This window comes from Pezoporus wallicus, unplaced genomic scaffold (assembly GCF_028554395.1).
Source record: "Pezoporus wallicus isolate ANWC-B61680 ecotype Strahan unplaced genomic scaffold, APGP_CSIRO_Pwel_v1 contig_13541, whole genome shotgun sequence".
NCBI classification, from domain to species: domain Eukaryota; kingdom Metazoa; phylum Chordata; class Aves; order Psittaciformes; family Psittacidae; genus Pezoporus; species Pezoporus wallicus.
This window is the reverse complement of record NW_026636651.1, coordinates 129,454-144,603: the sequence shown is the minus strand read 5'-3', so window position 1 is coordinate 144,603 and position 15,150 is coordinate 129,454. Positions and strand designations below refer to the sequence as shown.

Here is a 15,150-nt window from a genome sequence, read left to right as displayed (position 1 = left end):
ATTATCTGCTGTCTGAGCCACAGGACTCTATTAAGGACAAGCTTCAGATAAGCAAAGGATAAAAGTACAGCCAGTGCTTTCTGGAAGGTAGAAGTGACTTACAAAAGGCAACAGAAAACTGAAGAGAAGCAACAACTCTTCATGTCTGCTACCAATCCCAGTGATCTCCTCCTCTTAACTCTCCTCAAAGGCCTTCAACATCTTTTGCCTTCCAAGGATCATATTGCAATTCTTTATGATTCAGACAGTATCCTCTTTTTCACTATATCTCAGTAACAAGCTAGTAGGCTATGAGCTACATCATCCTAACATTCTTAAAGCTAGTATCCTCAGTACCAACTCCCTCCACACAGCCCCCAAGTGCAGTCCCCATAAATGTCTTCTGAGCACTGAGGTTAAAACTGAGGTTTTCATTAAAATAAAGAGGTTTTAACTTATCAGAACTTCCAGGTTATAGAGCACTGCAGTCTCAGTACACCCCTGTTTTCTCCCATACTTAATTACATTCTTGTTCTGCAATTGGAATCTCCCTAAAGAGACACAGACAGTATTTCCCCCTTGCTCTCCCCATATCCTTTTCTACATACAGATTGCCTCCATCACACCCAAATAGGCAGTGAAACTGCCCTTGAAGGTTTTCTATCACCCAGCTAGACAAAACCAAGGCTGAACCAACATTCATGATAATCCTCCTTCAAGGAGGAAGTTATAGGAGATAAAGGTTCGTTCCAGCCAACACTTCCATGACTCAGTGTGCCTCAGTAATATTCAAACCATGCACAATAACTAATTAACAAGTCTATTTAGTCAACAGAAAAAGCCACTTATGTTAATTAGAGTGACTGCATGTCTTACAAAGCTCTCTGTAATTAATAAAGTGCAGCTCTTTCAAGAAAGAATTTAAGCATAAGGCAACAGTAGCATCCATGGCTAGATGACCCTACTTCCCAGGCCATTCAGTAGGTACAAACTCTTAGAAAACCTCCATCTGTGAAGCAAGAAATGTTCTGCCAGCAAACGTCACTGCAATTCCTAAGTTTTATTTATTCCACAACAGATTGGAATTTTAAGGAACAGAAGATGACAGTGCTGGAATGGTGTGCAACAATATCAAAACATCTTGTAACAGACTTGCTGAATTATGCCTATGACAGAACATTTGTCACACTCTACCATCTCCTGAACCTAGCACTAGTGTTTAGAGGAGATACGTCACTACTGAGTATCATATGCTGTAACCACATCAGATATCTCTATGTTAAAGCACAGCCAGAAACAGCACAGTAACACTGACACTAACCATAACTGCCCATGTTCCCTTTTTCTAATGGGCATTAAGCTTACACAGTCACCAGTCCTGCTGCGCCATCCTTAGCTGTCCACAGGGCTCAGTAGGGCTGGGAAATCTGTTTAGGCTGTAAACCATCAAATAAGCCAGAAGACTAGTCCAGCTGATCCATAGTTTACCGTTCATGCTACAACCACATAAAACATTGCAAGAAGGACTGTGAGAAGGCAGCCTTTTGAGGCCAACACCAAGTTAAAGCATTTATTGAAACCCTGGTTTGCTACAGCCCCAAGAAGTAGTTGGCAGAGTACACATGCATCACTTTCCTTAGTTTTGGTGTGAAAAACACTGGTTAAAGCATAACGGCTACTATGAGTTTGACACTATGCTTTACATGATACCACTCTTTCACGGACACCCCCTTGTCATGGGGAAAGAGCTTGCGTGCCCTTGTGAGGCTGGGAGCTATGCTGGTGGTGGCTTATGCCTCCGGTAGGGTCTCCCATGCTAGACAGGTCTCAACTGAAGGGTCAGACATAGCGTGTCCATGGGCAGGATGGGCTCGCTAGCCTTCAGGCAACCATCCTAGGAGAAGGACACCACCTTTTTCAAACCCGAGCAGATGGAGCTCGTATAGCCCTGTAAGGCCACCCATCTAAGAGAAGGACACTCTAAACAAACCTATGACCCAGGGACTTTGCTGTCACCATCCAAGCTCGCTAGCCCCTGGCAGATAAACCTCAGGTGTAAAGGGTGGGGCCAGTTCTGTGTGCGTTGTGCCTCACCTAAAATATCCACTGCACAGGCCCTAAGGGTTTACCCACATGATACCAATAATAATCTCACCAGAAACATCTAACTGAAGATATATACTTTCTTACGCAACTTTAACCACTGCCTTTTACCAACAGCTAGGGAACTATTGGAGTTTCAGAGTCTTGCTTTCAGACCTAGCTTTCACATTTATACTGAACCAGCCAGCTTTGTATCAAATTCTGCCTGCATCAACAGAAGCCATTTCCATTTCTGCTCTAAATCTGAGCAGCAAGGTCCCACGCTGTATTCAACGCTGGGACTATACAAAGTACATGACTGAATTCATTGACAAGCATTTCCACAATACCACAAGCGATCAATTTTTTTCTTCTGTATCTCTTCAAGATTAAGACTAAAATCACACTTGTATTTGTTTCAGTATAACAACTGAGAAGGTGACTGGTCTAAACAAAGATGTCTGTACTACAGGGTATTGTACTTCATGTCTAAAGAAGGTGGTATTGGCATCGTACAGTCACACAGGTAGTGAGATAACCTACCACTGCCACCAGCATATAAAAGAAGCAGTCTAAAGTGGTGTTTGTAATAGCTTCACTTCTATATGAAAACATCTTAACAGCAGCAACACCGAACAAGTTCTAACTCTTTCTTAGGTTTCAAAGTTTGAGTGTTTATCAGCTTACCCTTTTCTTTTCTACTTCAGAAAGCAAGCTACTTTCAGATTCAGAATGACAGAGATTTCCACACACAGTTATTATCAACTGTCACACAAGATCATATCAAGATACACAAACCCTGATAACATGCACCTGAAGTTTGAGGAAGTTGTGGCAAAAAACAGCTGCAGGAAAGAAAACACACATTAAAATCCTACCAACCACACTTAGCAGGGCACACACCAAACTGGAAACTAGTTCTTTTGTCAGGTACAATGTTGAATAAAGCTGTTTACGTTCCCTATCTTCCACTTTAAATTAGGAACCTAATAACAAAACCTGGCATTTCCAAGTGCTATTTTATCAAAACAATGCAAATGTGCTGTGGAGTCCTATGCCAACCTACAAACAAGAATCTGGAACATAAGCTTTTGAAGCAGATTTTGACACTGGAGAAAAGCAGCAGTACTTCATAATTACAGCACAGAATGTTCTGGCTTGTCAACAACATATACAGTAAGGCATAAACTCCTGCATGAACACAAGATAAGCAAATTACAGGCTTTTAGAAATGCCTGAGCCTTACCCCTATTAGATATACTGCAAATGTTGAAAAAAAAAGACTTGATGTAAACACAATTTTCTGCTTTACTTGCTCCCTAACCTTTTTTCCTCTGAGAAAAGGTTTAAACCATGACAAGTGACAAGAACAGAGAACTGCATCATTAGCTGCACCATCAGCAGCTCTTGAGAAGAGCTGGTTTTTGGTGTGTGCTGTGTGAGGGGTTTTGTCCCTTTCAGGTTTGTTTCTTTGTTGTTTAGGTTTGTGGTTTGGTTTTAATTTTGGGTTTTTTGTTTCTTTGCTTGTTTGTTTGTTTTATGTTTTTTTTTTTTAATAAAGGCTGGTGATCTGCAAGTTGCCTTGGACTTTGAAAACAAGATTTTTTTTTTTTTAAACCCAAACTAGCCTGGGAGGAGTCTACTGCATGGCTGATCAGAGTGGCCAATACAAGCTATTTTGCAGGTAACAATTAGAAAAGTGTATTATCACAGCAGCAAACATAATTCTGGACCACACCTTTCTTCATAATAGCTTTAACATACATAACATTCTTCAACACACAAAGTAAATATTACACCTATTGTGTAGAATTTTCTTATTTTCTAATAGCTCCTTGGGAAGACTTCATAAACTCCATACTTAGTTTCACACTTGATTTAGCTGCACTCTGTAGATAGTTATTATTTTGAGTCAATGTGTGACTAGTTACAATGCTCATTTCACTTACAAATCTGGTAACTTTCAGTACTCAAGAGAAAGAATTACATAGTATTGAAATACAGCAGAATTCATGGCAAGCTTATCGAGCCTACCAAAAAGCCTGAATTCTGGCTATACTGGTATGTTAAGTTGGATACAGAGTACCAATAAAACAAGTGGAAGGTTTTGCTTCTGTTCCATTCTAAAGCGCATTTTCATCTAATCTCCAAATAATTAAATACCTTTCTTTAGATAACTCATGTGCTCACATCCTGTTCCACGCATGATTTTTCCTTCTGTTTACTCACATGCTTTTGATTAGTACCTGCAAGATGCTGCACCTGGGTCAGGGTAATCCCAGGCGCAGCTACAGGTTGGGCAGAGAAGAGATTCAGAGCAGCCCTGTGGAGAAGGACTTGGGGGTGGTGGCTGATGAGAAACTTAACATGAGCCAGCTTCAGTGGGCTCACAGCCCAGAAACCAACTGTGTGCTGGGCTGCATCAAAAGGAGCGTGACCAGCTTCGACCAGGTCGAAGGAGGTGATCCTGCCCCTCTACTCTGCTCTCGTGAGACCTCACTTGGAGTACTGTGTACAGTTCTGGTGTCCTCAACATAAGAAAGGACATGGAACTGTTGAAACAAGTTCAGAGGAGGGCCATGAGGATGATTAGGGACTGGAGCACCTCCCGTATGAAGATAGGCTGAGAAAGCTGGGGCTGTTCAGCCTGGAGAACAGAAGCTGCGTGGAGACCTCAAAGTAGCAGAAGATGCTGGAAAGCGACTCTTCATCAGAGACTGTAGTGACAGGACAAGAGGTGATGGGTTCAAACTTAAACAGAGGAAGCTCAGGTTAGATATAAGGAAGAAGTTCTTTACTCTAAGGGTGGTGAGGCACTGGAATGGGTTGCCCAAGGAAGTTGTGAACGCTCCATTCCTGGCAGTTTTCAAGGCCAGGTTGGACGGAGTCTTGATGACGTAGTTTAGTGAGAGGTGTTCCCGCCCATGGCAGGGGGATTGAAACTAGATGATCTTAAGGTCCTTTCCAACCCTAACTTTTTTATGATTCTATGATTCCACAATGAATGAAATTTATCCAAAGTTTTTCTGCCTCCTCCTAGCTGGATATATTAGGACTACTACCAAAGTCACCCTTGAGTTATTTCAAATGAACACTACCCAAGACAGAAGATGGGTTAGCTGCAGAAGTAGATCAGGACAGCTGTCAGCCTACAGATGAAACCTTGGTGCACACAAGGCAATTCTTAAAAATCGCTGAGCTGCCTGGAAGTCACCGAAAATGCATAAGCATTTTATATCACATGGAAGCACTACTCTTCAATACTGAAGGCAACTCCACAACTTTATATATATAGGAGCTCAAAGATGAACCAGAGAGAAGAAAACATTTTTCACATGTTTAAACTGCTACTTACTGCCACAGGAAGCCACAAGACATTAACAAGAATCAAGGGGCTGGACTTTGCATTCAGGGGTTGGTCAAGAACAGCCAGCGCCCTCTTAAAATCAGTCTTGCTAAAGGTACTTAAGCATCTACGTAGATTTAGCATTTCACATCACCTAGTTTATTTTTTTCCATTCATCTCTCAAGTAACATTCAGGTTTTGTCCCCTCTACCTCTAGAGGATGTAGTATTAAACTGATAACAGCATATACATAACTTGAAGAAGAAAGTTTGTTCCAAAAGCCTAAGAACTGTGCAATTCCTGCTTTATAAAGCTTGCACTTACTTTCTCCCCCACCGTCTACATACTATTGCTACTGTTTATACTCTGCACTTAGGTCAATTAACATGCTGTGATAGTTACAGCAAGTGCTGCTTAAAGTTTGATTGATTATTAAATGCTGCAGAAGACACATTAAACAGGCAGACCTTCAGTTTTAGCAGGAAACTTGGCTGCCCCCTTATTTTTACTGGAAGCTGAAAAGCATTTCTCAATAAAAGCTATTTCCATACTGAAATTTCAGGTTTGCCTCTCTAATAAACACCATCATGTGCTCCAGAAGCTCTATGGAGATGGGCTCAGCAACGCAAAGCCACCTTCTCTGCAGGAACGGAAAAGATATTCGCTAGGACAGTCTGAAACAGCAGCCTTGGAGGGTCGGGAGAGGAACTGCCTCGGGGGGAGGCTGCGACGCGGGCAAGAGGAACAAGTCTGCCAGCGCTGGAGAGGACATAGCCGGCAGGAGCAGCATGCTACACCACACAACTCGGCCATAGGTGCAGCAGCGATTCCCCAGCCAACACACCGACCTCCCCTGCGGCCCCACGAGAGAACTCGGTGCGGCCCAGCACGGCAGTGACGGCTCTGACCCGCGGTGGTGGGCCGCAGGCAGCCGTCACCACGGCGCGTACTGCTACCGCGGGCATCGCAGGCCCAGCCATCAACTCAGCCTTGCCCGGCCGGGCCCGAAATGCACGGGATTGATGGCTCAGATGACAGCTACAAGTGGTGTTGTGATGTGCCTGGACCTAGCAGCTAGCTTCATGAAACAGCCAGTTGACAAAGTAAGCTGCAATGTGTGACTTGGCTGGCTGGTGTGTTCTCTATAAGTGCACTGAAATCACTGTTCTGTTTAGTGTGTTCTGGGAGCAGGAAAGGGGTCAGTAATGATAAGTGACGTTACTCTAGTGTGCTGCTAGACAGTGCTGGAGCTTTCACTACTCAGATTTTGAAACAGGGCAAATTGAGCCCAGTCATTTTGTGAGCTGAGCTTGCTTGCTGTAATTTCAGAGGTTTTAACTGAATAAATCCACAGCAAGGGTGTTAAATTTAAGATCTGTCCCACTTATTGTGAAAGGGGAGCGGTGGCTGTAAGGAATCCCTCTCTCTAGTGGTACCTGTAAACCTCCATCTGCAGACCTGCAGGTAGATGGTAATGGTCTGGTACAAGTTGTTTGTGACAGTCCAGTCACAGACAGAGGAGAATTTAATTGAAGCTGACCAATGAGGAGTAGCATGAAAGTACTGGTCATCTCTTCAAGTTGTCCAGATCTTGGTTACCTTTGTTTTTAACCAAATAAAAGGTTTGATAGAGGGCCATGACATAATATATGGAAAAGACAAACCTTACTTCCAGGGAAACAGTCTAAAAATACCACTGAATTAAGAGATGTGGCATTCCTAGGTTGTTAATCTTTCTGTGTACAGTCAAATTTACATCAATCATTGCACAAATTTATTTAATGTAGCAATTGAACTTTATGGCACTGTGTAGTTTCTCCCAAATCTATTTTGGTTGCCTGAATAAAATATTGGCAGGAATCTTGCTAATTCTTGTGGTTTGTTTTGTTGAAAGAGCTGTTTCATTAAACTCTCTGGCTTGAACAAGACTACCTACCAGAGCTCCATGAAGTCTTTGGAGTGTTTGCTAGAGGTGAACCCCAGACTGAGAATGCGAGACTTGGCTGTGCAGTTTTGTTGCACAGAGGCAGTGAACACTGCTTCAAAAATACTCCAGAGGTGAGTAAGCACTCGTGAGCACACTGGTAGCCACTAGTAAAATCCTTTGTTAGATGTGTAAAGATCTTGATAGTTGGAAGGGGCAGGTATCTCCTGCTGATGAGTGGTGAGTTGAGTTCTTAGTACTGACAGTCCAGCCATTTATCTAGGCCACTTTTTAGAATGCATGTTAGAAAGACTTAGTCTGTGAATCTTAGCATTGTCTGAGTGAATCCCAATTCTTCAATTTGGAATAGTTTAAAAAATACTGGACTCTCAGACCCTGTATTTTTCCGTACCATCACACTGTCTTCCATTTAACTTGTGTCATGTCACAGTTGAGAAGTAATGCTCAGTAGAAACAAATCTTCCCTTCTGGAGAAGCAAATGTCTCAAAATGCACATTACTGTAACTGTAAAAACAATAGGTTCTTACACATCAGCAGAGATCCAACAGATTTAACTAAAATTTTGCACTCTGTAATACGTACTTTAACAAGAGCAGTCACTGAAGAGCTCTGGTCTGGAGTGCTGTCATCCTGACTGCACGTGTTTAAATGCTGTTAGGTCAGTGAACAAAGGCCTGGTATGCCTGTCAGTGCTTAATACAAGCAAAATTAATATATAGCCTGGAGACAGGTGGACAATAAAAAATTAAATTCTTCGGTGCTGCACATTCACTTTGTCCTTTTCCATATTTCCACATTTAAGTCTTCATATATGTGTAATGCACAGAGGAATCAAAGAAACTCTAATTCTGTCCTCTGTTATAGGATGGATTAATACAAAGCAGCTCATTGTAACTTTCAGATGTAATGTGGAGATAAAGATGCTGTGTAGATGGGGAGTACAAGTATTAGACTTTACTGGCATGCCTTGATCCAGATCCCTAATTTAAAGTACCTTTAATTCAAAAAGAGGAGGTGGTCCCAATGGCCTTCTTTTCTCTATTCTCTTTTGCTCTTCTCATCCAGTAGTGGCTGTTCCTGCTTCACTGTGTTGCAAAGGACTAAGTGTTCTAACAGGAGACCTGTTCAACTCCTGAGAACCACATGACAAATTAATGTCAACAGCTTCATCTGAGGCAAGTGCATTATACAATTATCACTCGTATTATTGTTCTTTAGATACGAATCCAGCCTCTCTGAAGCACAGCAAATGGACCTTGATTTCTCAAAACCACTTTTTGTAACGGCTGCACTATTCACTGCATGCAGGTGAGTAGCGCTTGAGGGATCTTTATGGGCTTAAATGCTTAGTGAGATACCAAACAGAAATAACACTTACAATGTAAGCAGCTGATTCATTCAGTCTATCTGAAGGGTCTTGCTTAGCCCATTCTCCTGGAAATGGAGACAGCTGTATCAAACCAGGCATTCTTTACAGTGAAGTCTCCAGCCTACACTGTATTTGCCTTCGGGAGAAAGCAGAAGTAACTGATGCTGTGATAATTCCATTAGCATGTATCCATAACAGTGGCTGAAAAACTTTAAGTGTTTAGCATTTCACTCTCCTTCCTCTCAGTCTAACCAGCATAACATAATCCCTTAGTAACATTTTTCAGATTTAGTGGTCTTGTGGTTTAAGCCCAGCCAGTAACTCAGCACCATGCAGCTGCTCACTCACTGCCCCTCTTCTTCTCTCCAGCTCTTGGCAGGATGGGGAAGAGAATGGTAAGAATGTAAACCCCACGGGTTGAGATAAGAACAGTCCAAAAACTCAAGTATAATACAAACCACTACTACTACCACTAGTAATAATGATAAGGGAAATAACAAGGGGAGAGAATATAAAACTAGAAGGGGAAAAGGAAAAGAAAACCATAAACACAATTGATGCACAGTGCAATTGCTCACCACTTGCCAACCTGAGCAGCGATCTGGGCCTTCTGGGTGACTTCCAGTTTCTCTGCTGGGCATGACGTGCTGAGGTATGGAATACCGCTTTGGCTATTTTGGGTCAGATGTCTTATCTCTGCTTTCTCTCAGCTTCCCATGCCTCTCCTCACTGGCAGAGCATGAGAGATTGAAATGTCCTGGATCACAGTAAGCGCTGCTGAGCAACAACTAAATAATTGGTGTGTTACCAGCGTTGTTCTCAGACTAAATCCCAAACACAGCACTGCACCAGATAAGAAGGAGAAAAATACCTCTTACAGTTGAACCTGGGAAAAGTGGGATATTTTTTTTTTTTTCCATTGTCAGGATAGATTTTGAGGTGGGCACAAAGCAAAACGTTGAACAGCTTTTGGTGAGATGCTGCTTAGAGTGCAAGGATAGCAGCTAGCTTACTGCTGAGCACCAAGAAGTAGCCATGCTGAGGAAGAAAAAGCCCTAAGCCCCACACCATCACACCCTGAGGGTGCTCTAACCTTTGACCAGTGGATGTAATAGGTATAGTAGGCCTGTATCAGCTTGGAAGATAGGTGTCAGGAGCACATAACTCAGCCAACCCTTTTTAAGAATTTTCTTGCATGCAGATGTCTTCTCTCTTCAGTATTACACCTTATGAAAGTCTTGTGAAGCAATTCAGGAGCTGTTAGTTGCACATGTTCTTGTGACATAGGGGTTCCATTCAGCTTTTTGGAGTAGCAGGATTTTATTCAGGTTCCTTCAAAATCTGATGAGTCACTTTTCCTAACAGAATTTCCTTATGTAACCTCAAGTAACCCTGACTCTCAGTTCCTGAGCTGTATTGATTGCATGGTGGAGGGGTCTTTTTTTTAAGCAAATTTGGGACAGACAAGGATTAATTAGGACAAAAAAAAAAATAAATCAGGCCCATCTTCATCATTCTCACAGGCAGTGTTGGTATTGTAAATGTCTCCTCACCTGAGTAATAGGTGCTGGAGTTACAAAGGTAACTTTCTCTTGTAGGTGTTTGAAGCTAAAAGTGGACAAAACTAAAATGCTGGCTGTATCTGGGGTGAAAAAAGCAATATTTGACCGACTCTGCAATCAGCTGGAGAAGATGAACCAGCAGCTCAGCAGTAAGTTTTCAGCCTTATCCCTGTAATACAGCCCTTTCTCTACTTTCCACTGGCAATTTCATTCTGATCACCCACCTGTCCCCTGCCAGCCATTCCAAAATTTCCCACAGTCTCAGTTGCAGTCATTGCTTCTGGGGATGGCGCAACAGCTTAGCACGTGACAAGGCCAGAAATAAGTATTTTCCTCTCTTATCAAAATCTCAGTGCTCCTTATGTCCTCTTCTGTTGCAATTTATTTCTTTGCTTCTCCCATACTACCTGACCTTCTTTGATTCCTCCTTCTTGCTTGCTTTCTGCATCCTGTTAACATGGCAACACGGCATACAAATTAACATAAGCATCTTGCTGCCTCTCTTGCTTTGACTCACTTCTGCATTTTCCTTCCCCTACTACAGGATTAACAAGCCTAAGCCTTGCTTTCCTGGTACTAATTCATCCATTACCTGTCATCATCACTTCTCACCATTTGAACCCATAGCTCCCTCCACTCCTTTTTGTGGAGGACGAAGACTGAAATATGATACACATCTTCCTGTCCTTGAATCTGGTCCTTCCTACTTGCCTCCTTTTTCCTTTCCGAGGGTTTCATTCTTACTCTCCCACAGGCAGTGTTCCTGCTTCACCCTGTCTTCATGCTTCGTATCTTGAAGTCTCCTAGAATGCTGCCTGAACCCAAACCAAAAGCTGCTGCTCTCTCCCTAGGCATGGACATTTCCATAGTGCACTGCCCTGTAGAAACTGCAAAACCTTACTCTACCACTGAGGCAGCTAATGACAGCTGGGAATTTGTGGGCCAGTTCAGGGAAGAATGTGCATCTGTATGTATGGACAGCTCCTGCATGTTGTGGGCATCTGAAAAACAAAGTGTGGAAATGGGATAGAAGGAGAAGAAATAACTAATAATCCTGCCTGAGCAATGAAGGGTAGCAGCGTGGGCTTGGGATATGAACATGGTGGATCACTGTGATTGCAAATGCAGTAGAAATACTAGTTAAAGCAGCCATTCAGTCTGTGCAGCTCTTGAAGTGTGTTGGCATCTCTGCATGTACAGCTTGAGCATCTGTCTGGACCAGGGAATGCTCTGAATGGGAGACGGTACTTTTGGAGGGTGGCCCTGCTGTTAAAGAATTACATCTAGAGCACCATCCCTGGGGCCCCGAACACCAAGCGGCTTTGTTATTTTTTTTTAGAAGAAGATGTTCCAGTGGTTGCAGAGACACCTGAAAGCTTTCAGATCAATATGAAGCACTGCGAGAAAGAAGATGGTAAGTTGTGTTCAGCTATGAACTAAAACTCACATCACCAGTGCAGTTCTGAGCTATATTGCTGCTTAGTATTTTAGTTGTGCAGTATGCCATAATACTCAGTTCATGGCAGCTTACTGCATTCTGCAGACCACTAGCTCATGAAAGGACAAAGAGAAGCAGCAGGACAGTGGTGTTTATGCTGAGTAGTCCTAGTAGAATTCAGGACAACTATTCCATTCAAACACAAAGGTGAAGAAGTGAAGAAGTTCTGGCAGCTGAAGAGCAGCAAACCATCCACATAACACAGTGACAGACCCTTTGCTCACCGCCATGGTTATTCCCAGCAACATACATATTGTCCGTAGTAGCCTGTCATTGACTTTCTCCTTCTCTTGTAGGATCTGAAGATGATGAGGAGATGCCATGTAAACGGCCAAAGACTGAAACAAAGCAAGACTATGAAGAATGGAAAAAGAAAATCCTGGAAAATGCTGCTAAGGCACAAGAGGCAAGTAGGAGTGTGTCTGTAGCACCACTTAGAAATGTATCTTCTGCTTGTTCAGAATTTTAACTCTCCCTCTGCTGTAACAAGAGACCTTGTAGCATATAAGCGATGGCTGTCTGGTAGCCAGCTTATTTATTAGATAGTTTTTAAGAATGTTATTTTTAGTAAATGACACCAGAATTAGGGCAATCTTACAAGGAGCATGTCTGACTACTTGCCAGGCTGGTACCTGAGCAGCTATGGCATTGGGTGGTAGGACAGCCTCATTCTTTCACTGCAAGAAGCAGGTAATGTTTTAATGCTGTAAGTTCTAAGTTATATGCACCTGGGCCCCTTCCTGGAAGTAGTGGAAAAAAAAAAGAGGGAGGGGACTAAGTGCCTTGTTAGTACAGGAATTAAGGCTGATGAATTTTTATTAGATTTTGTACTGTTGAAGAAACATTGTTTAGTCACTGAATTTGATTTATTTTTTATAACCTATATGGGACTGAAGTCTCTTGTGCTTGTAGGGGGTCCCAGATATTCCAATAAACAATAAAAACAGTAGAAAGAAAAGGTTCTTGGCACTTGTCATGTATAAACCTGTTAGAATGCAAAATGAAACACAAACAGGTGATGTCTTCACTTCAAAGCAGCAGATGTCCAGGGGACAAGCATCTCGTCTGGGCAATACAGGTTTTCACATCTAGCAGTCATAAACTTAGGGAACAGGCAAGTGCCCTGTGCTGTAGTCCTTAGAGGCCACTTCTGTGGTCCTGCACGTTCATCCCAGCTACTAAAAATACAGTTTTGAAGGAAAAGCATTACTTTTAGCAGTACAGTTACACCAGCAGGGCTGGCATAACTATAATGAAATGAATCAGTCTTCAGCCCATTTCTCTTGCTTTGTTGTTCAAAACAATCCAGAAAACCAAAGTGTCCATAAGAAAAAAGATAAATTATCTCATGTGTGAGCATTTAGATTTGAAATGCTGCCCGAGTTTCTCCTCAGCAGTATTTTAATGGCTTGCCAAAGGCCACACTGCTGTGCATCCTCCTGCTTACCTGGGTGGCACCACACCAGGATTGCAGTAGTTGATGCTGTTAACTGCTTTAGATATTAGTTATGGGCTAGTTTTTTGTCAGAGTTACTGTTCCAGTGACTCACAGGTCACCTGTTGTTTGTCCTTTTAGCTTTTTGTAGACTCCAAAACAAAATGCATAGGATGTGGTGAAATCTCTGATAAGGCTGCAGAGGTGGGTTCCCCTGTACTGCAGAACCATGGGATGGCTGCCAACTCTAATGGGATTTTTATTAGAAACAAAATAGTAATTCTGCTGGCCAGATGCTCCTTTGTTCTGTAGAAAATGGAGAAGAAATACATACAAGACTGCAAAGAGCATCTGTGTGTTACTCTCTTAGAAAGGCAGGAAGAAGCACACAGTAATTGGAAAATTAAAACTTACCATTCTCCTTTCACTTCTCCTAATACATGAAAAAGGAGATCACTTGAAGCCAACTTTAACTAGCAAGAGCTGATTTCATTTCAGAGAAGAGTCATGAAATATAACAGTAACTATTAGGGGAATAGACTCCAAACTGATGCTCAATGTGCAGAGAAAATATTGGATAATTAACCCACACTGAGTAAAAGCTGTAGCAAAATGTCTGGTGTTGAAAGGCTGATGTAATATGTAGCAGAGGGTCCTCAGGATGGGAGAAAATCCAGCCTACTACCATTAGCATTCTGCCATTAAGATCTTCTCAGAGACATTTTTGGGTTATTTTTTGGTGGGACGGATTAAACCAAAACTGAGGAATAGGCTTGTTCCACTTTAATGACATTTATTAGTATTAATTCAGAAATATACAAACCAATTAATACAGTCACATTTAGCATGCAGAACCAGTGTGGGAGGAAAACATGGACAAAAGTGGGCCTTCATAGAAGGTGATAACACTGTCAAGATCATTACTCTTGATTTTAATAATGATCTGTCTCAATTCTGGAAATGCTGAAGTCCAGAATTCAGGACTTTGGAGAGTGAGAAGCACTAGAGTGGAAAAAATAACTACAGTAGGGTAAGTCAGTTACCCTCTTCATTAGCAACCAGTACTTTTGCTAATTCAAGGGACATGTGAGCCTATAAAATTAAACGGAACTTTACAGTGGTTTGACGGCTTTTCTGGAAAGCTGGTTTTAGAGCTATAGTTTCTCATTTTGATAGGGAGTCCATCCAGCTCACAGAGGGTTTTGCAGAATCTAGAACAGGAATAAAGGAAACCAGAGGCTTAATAAATAATGTTATACTTTTAGCTGAGAGACTGCAAGTGGCTCCAGCTCTTTATGCATCAGGAAAAAGTTTAAAATACAAAAGTAGTTAGTATTGTGAAGAAAACATTTAATGTTCAGGAGCAAAGTGGGAGGGGAAAGGGCTTCAACCTCCTAACTGGGCTGAAGGCAGATTCCAGTAGCACACCATGTCCCTGGCACTAAATAGCAATAAAACCTGTTTTGCACATCACACTATATCAACTTCTCAGACTTCATTAAAATTGTCTGAGAGGAAAATAAAATCCCCAAACTAAAACTTACAGAACTAATGGCTGCAGTTGAAGCCACTTACAAGTTTAAATACATACAAAGGATATCTGCAGTCTCTTCTATTCTGGACAACATGGGATCTTTTTCCATAGACCCAGGGGTCATTGGGTGATTTTAACTTTTGGAAGGAGATGGATGAAACTGCCACAAATCAATCCATTCAGCTCAGCTGAACCCACCATAAGAAACAGCAGCAATGGCCAACTGACTTAAGTCACTTCAAACCAGGATTCCTCCCATTCCCTAACTATGGAGTTACAGGATACAACTATTTTTTTTTTTAAAGAGTAGAATTAAAAAAGCCAACAAACCCAAAGCATTCAACTCTGTGTAGTTGCACTGAATCATCATCATGTTTGGGGGAAAAAAATAATCTTTTT

At 42.0% G+C, this 15,150-nt stretch overlaps 1 protein-coding gene across 1 annotated transcript; it reads left to right on the top strand.

The window, feature by feature from the left end:
• The first annotated feature begins 6,419 nt into the window (after window positions 1–6,419).
• On the top strand, window positions 6,420–12,741 carry ORC6 (origin recognition complex subunit 6). Its single transcript, XM_057401114.1, has 6 exons — window positions 6,420–6,510; window positions 7,302–7,465; window positions 8,572–8,661; window positions 10,321–10,433; window positions 11,624–11,698; window positions 12,079–12,741. The coding sequence occupies exons 1-6, from the start codon at window positions 6,430–6,432 to the stop codon at window positions 12,249–12,251; spliced, it is 696 nt and encodes a 231-aa protein (XP_057257097.1). The 5' UTR covers window positions 6,420–6,429; the 3' UTR covers window positions 12,252–12,741.
• Window positions 12,742–15,150: the final 2,409 nt, after the last annotated feature.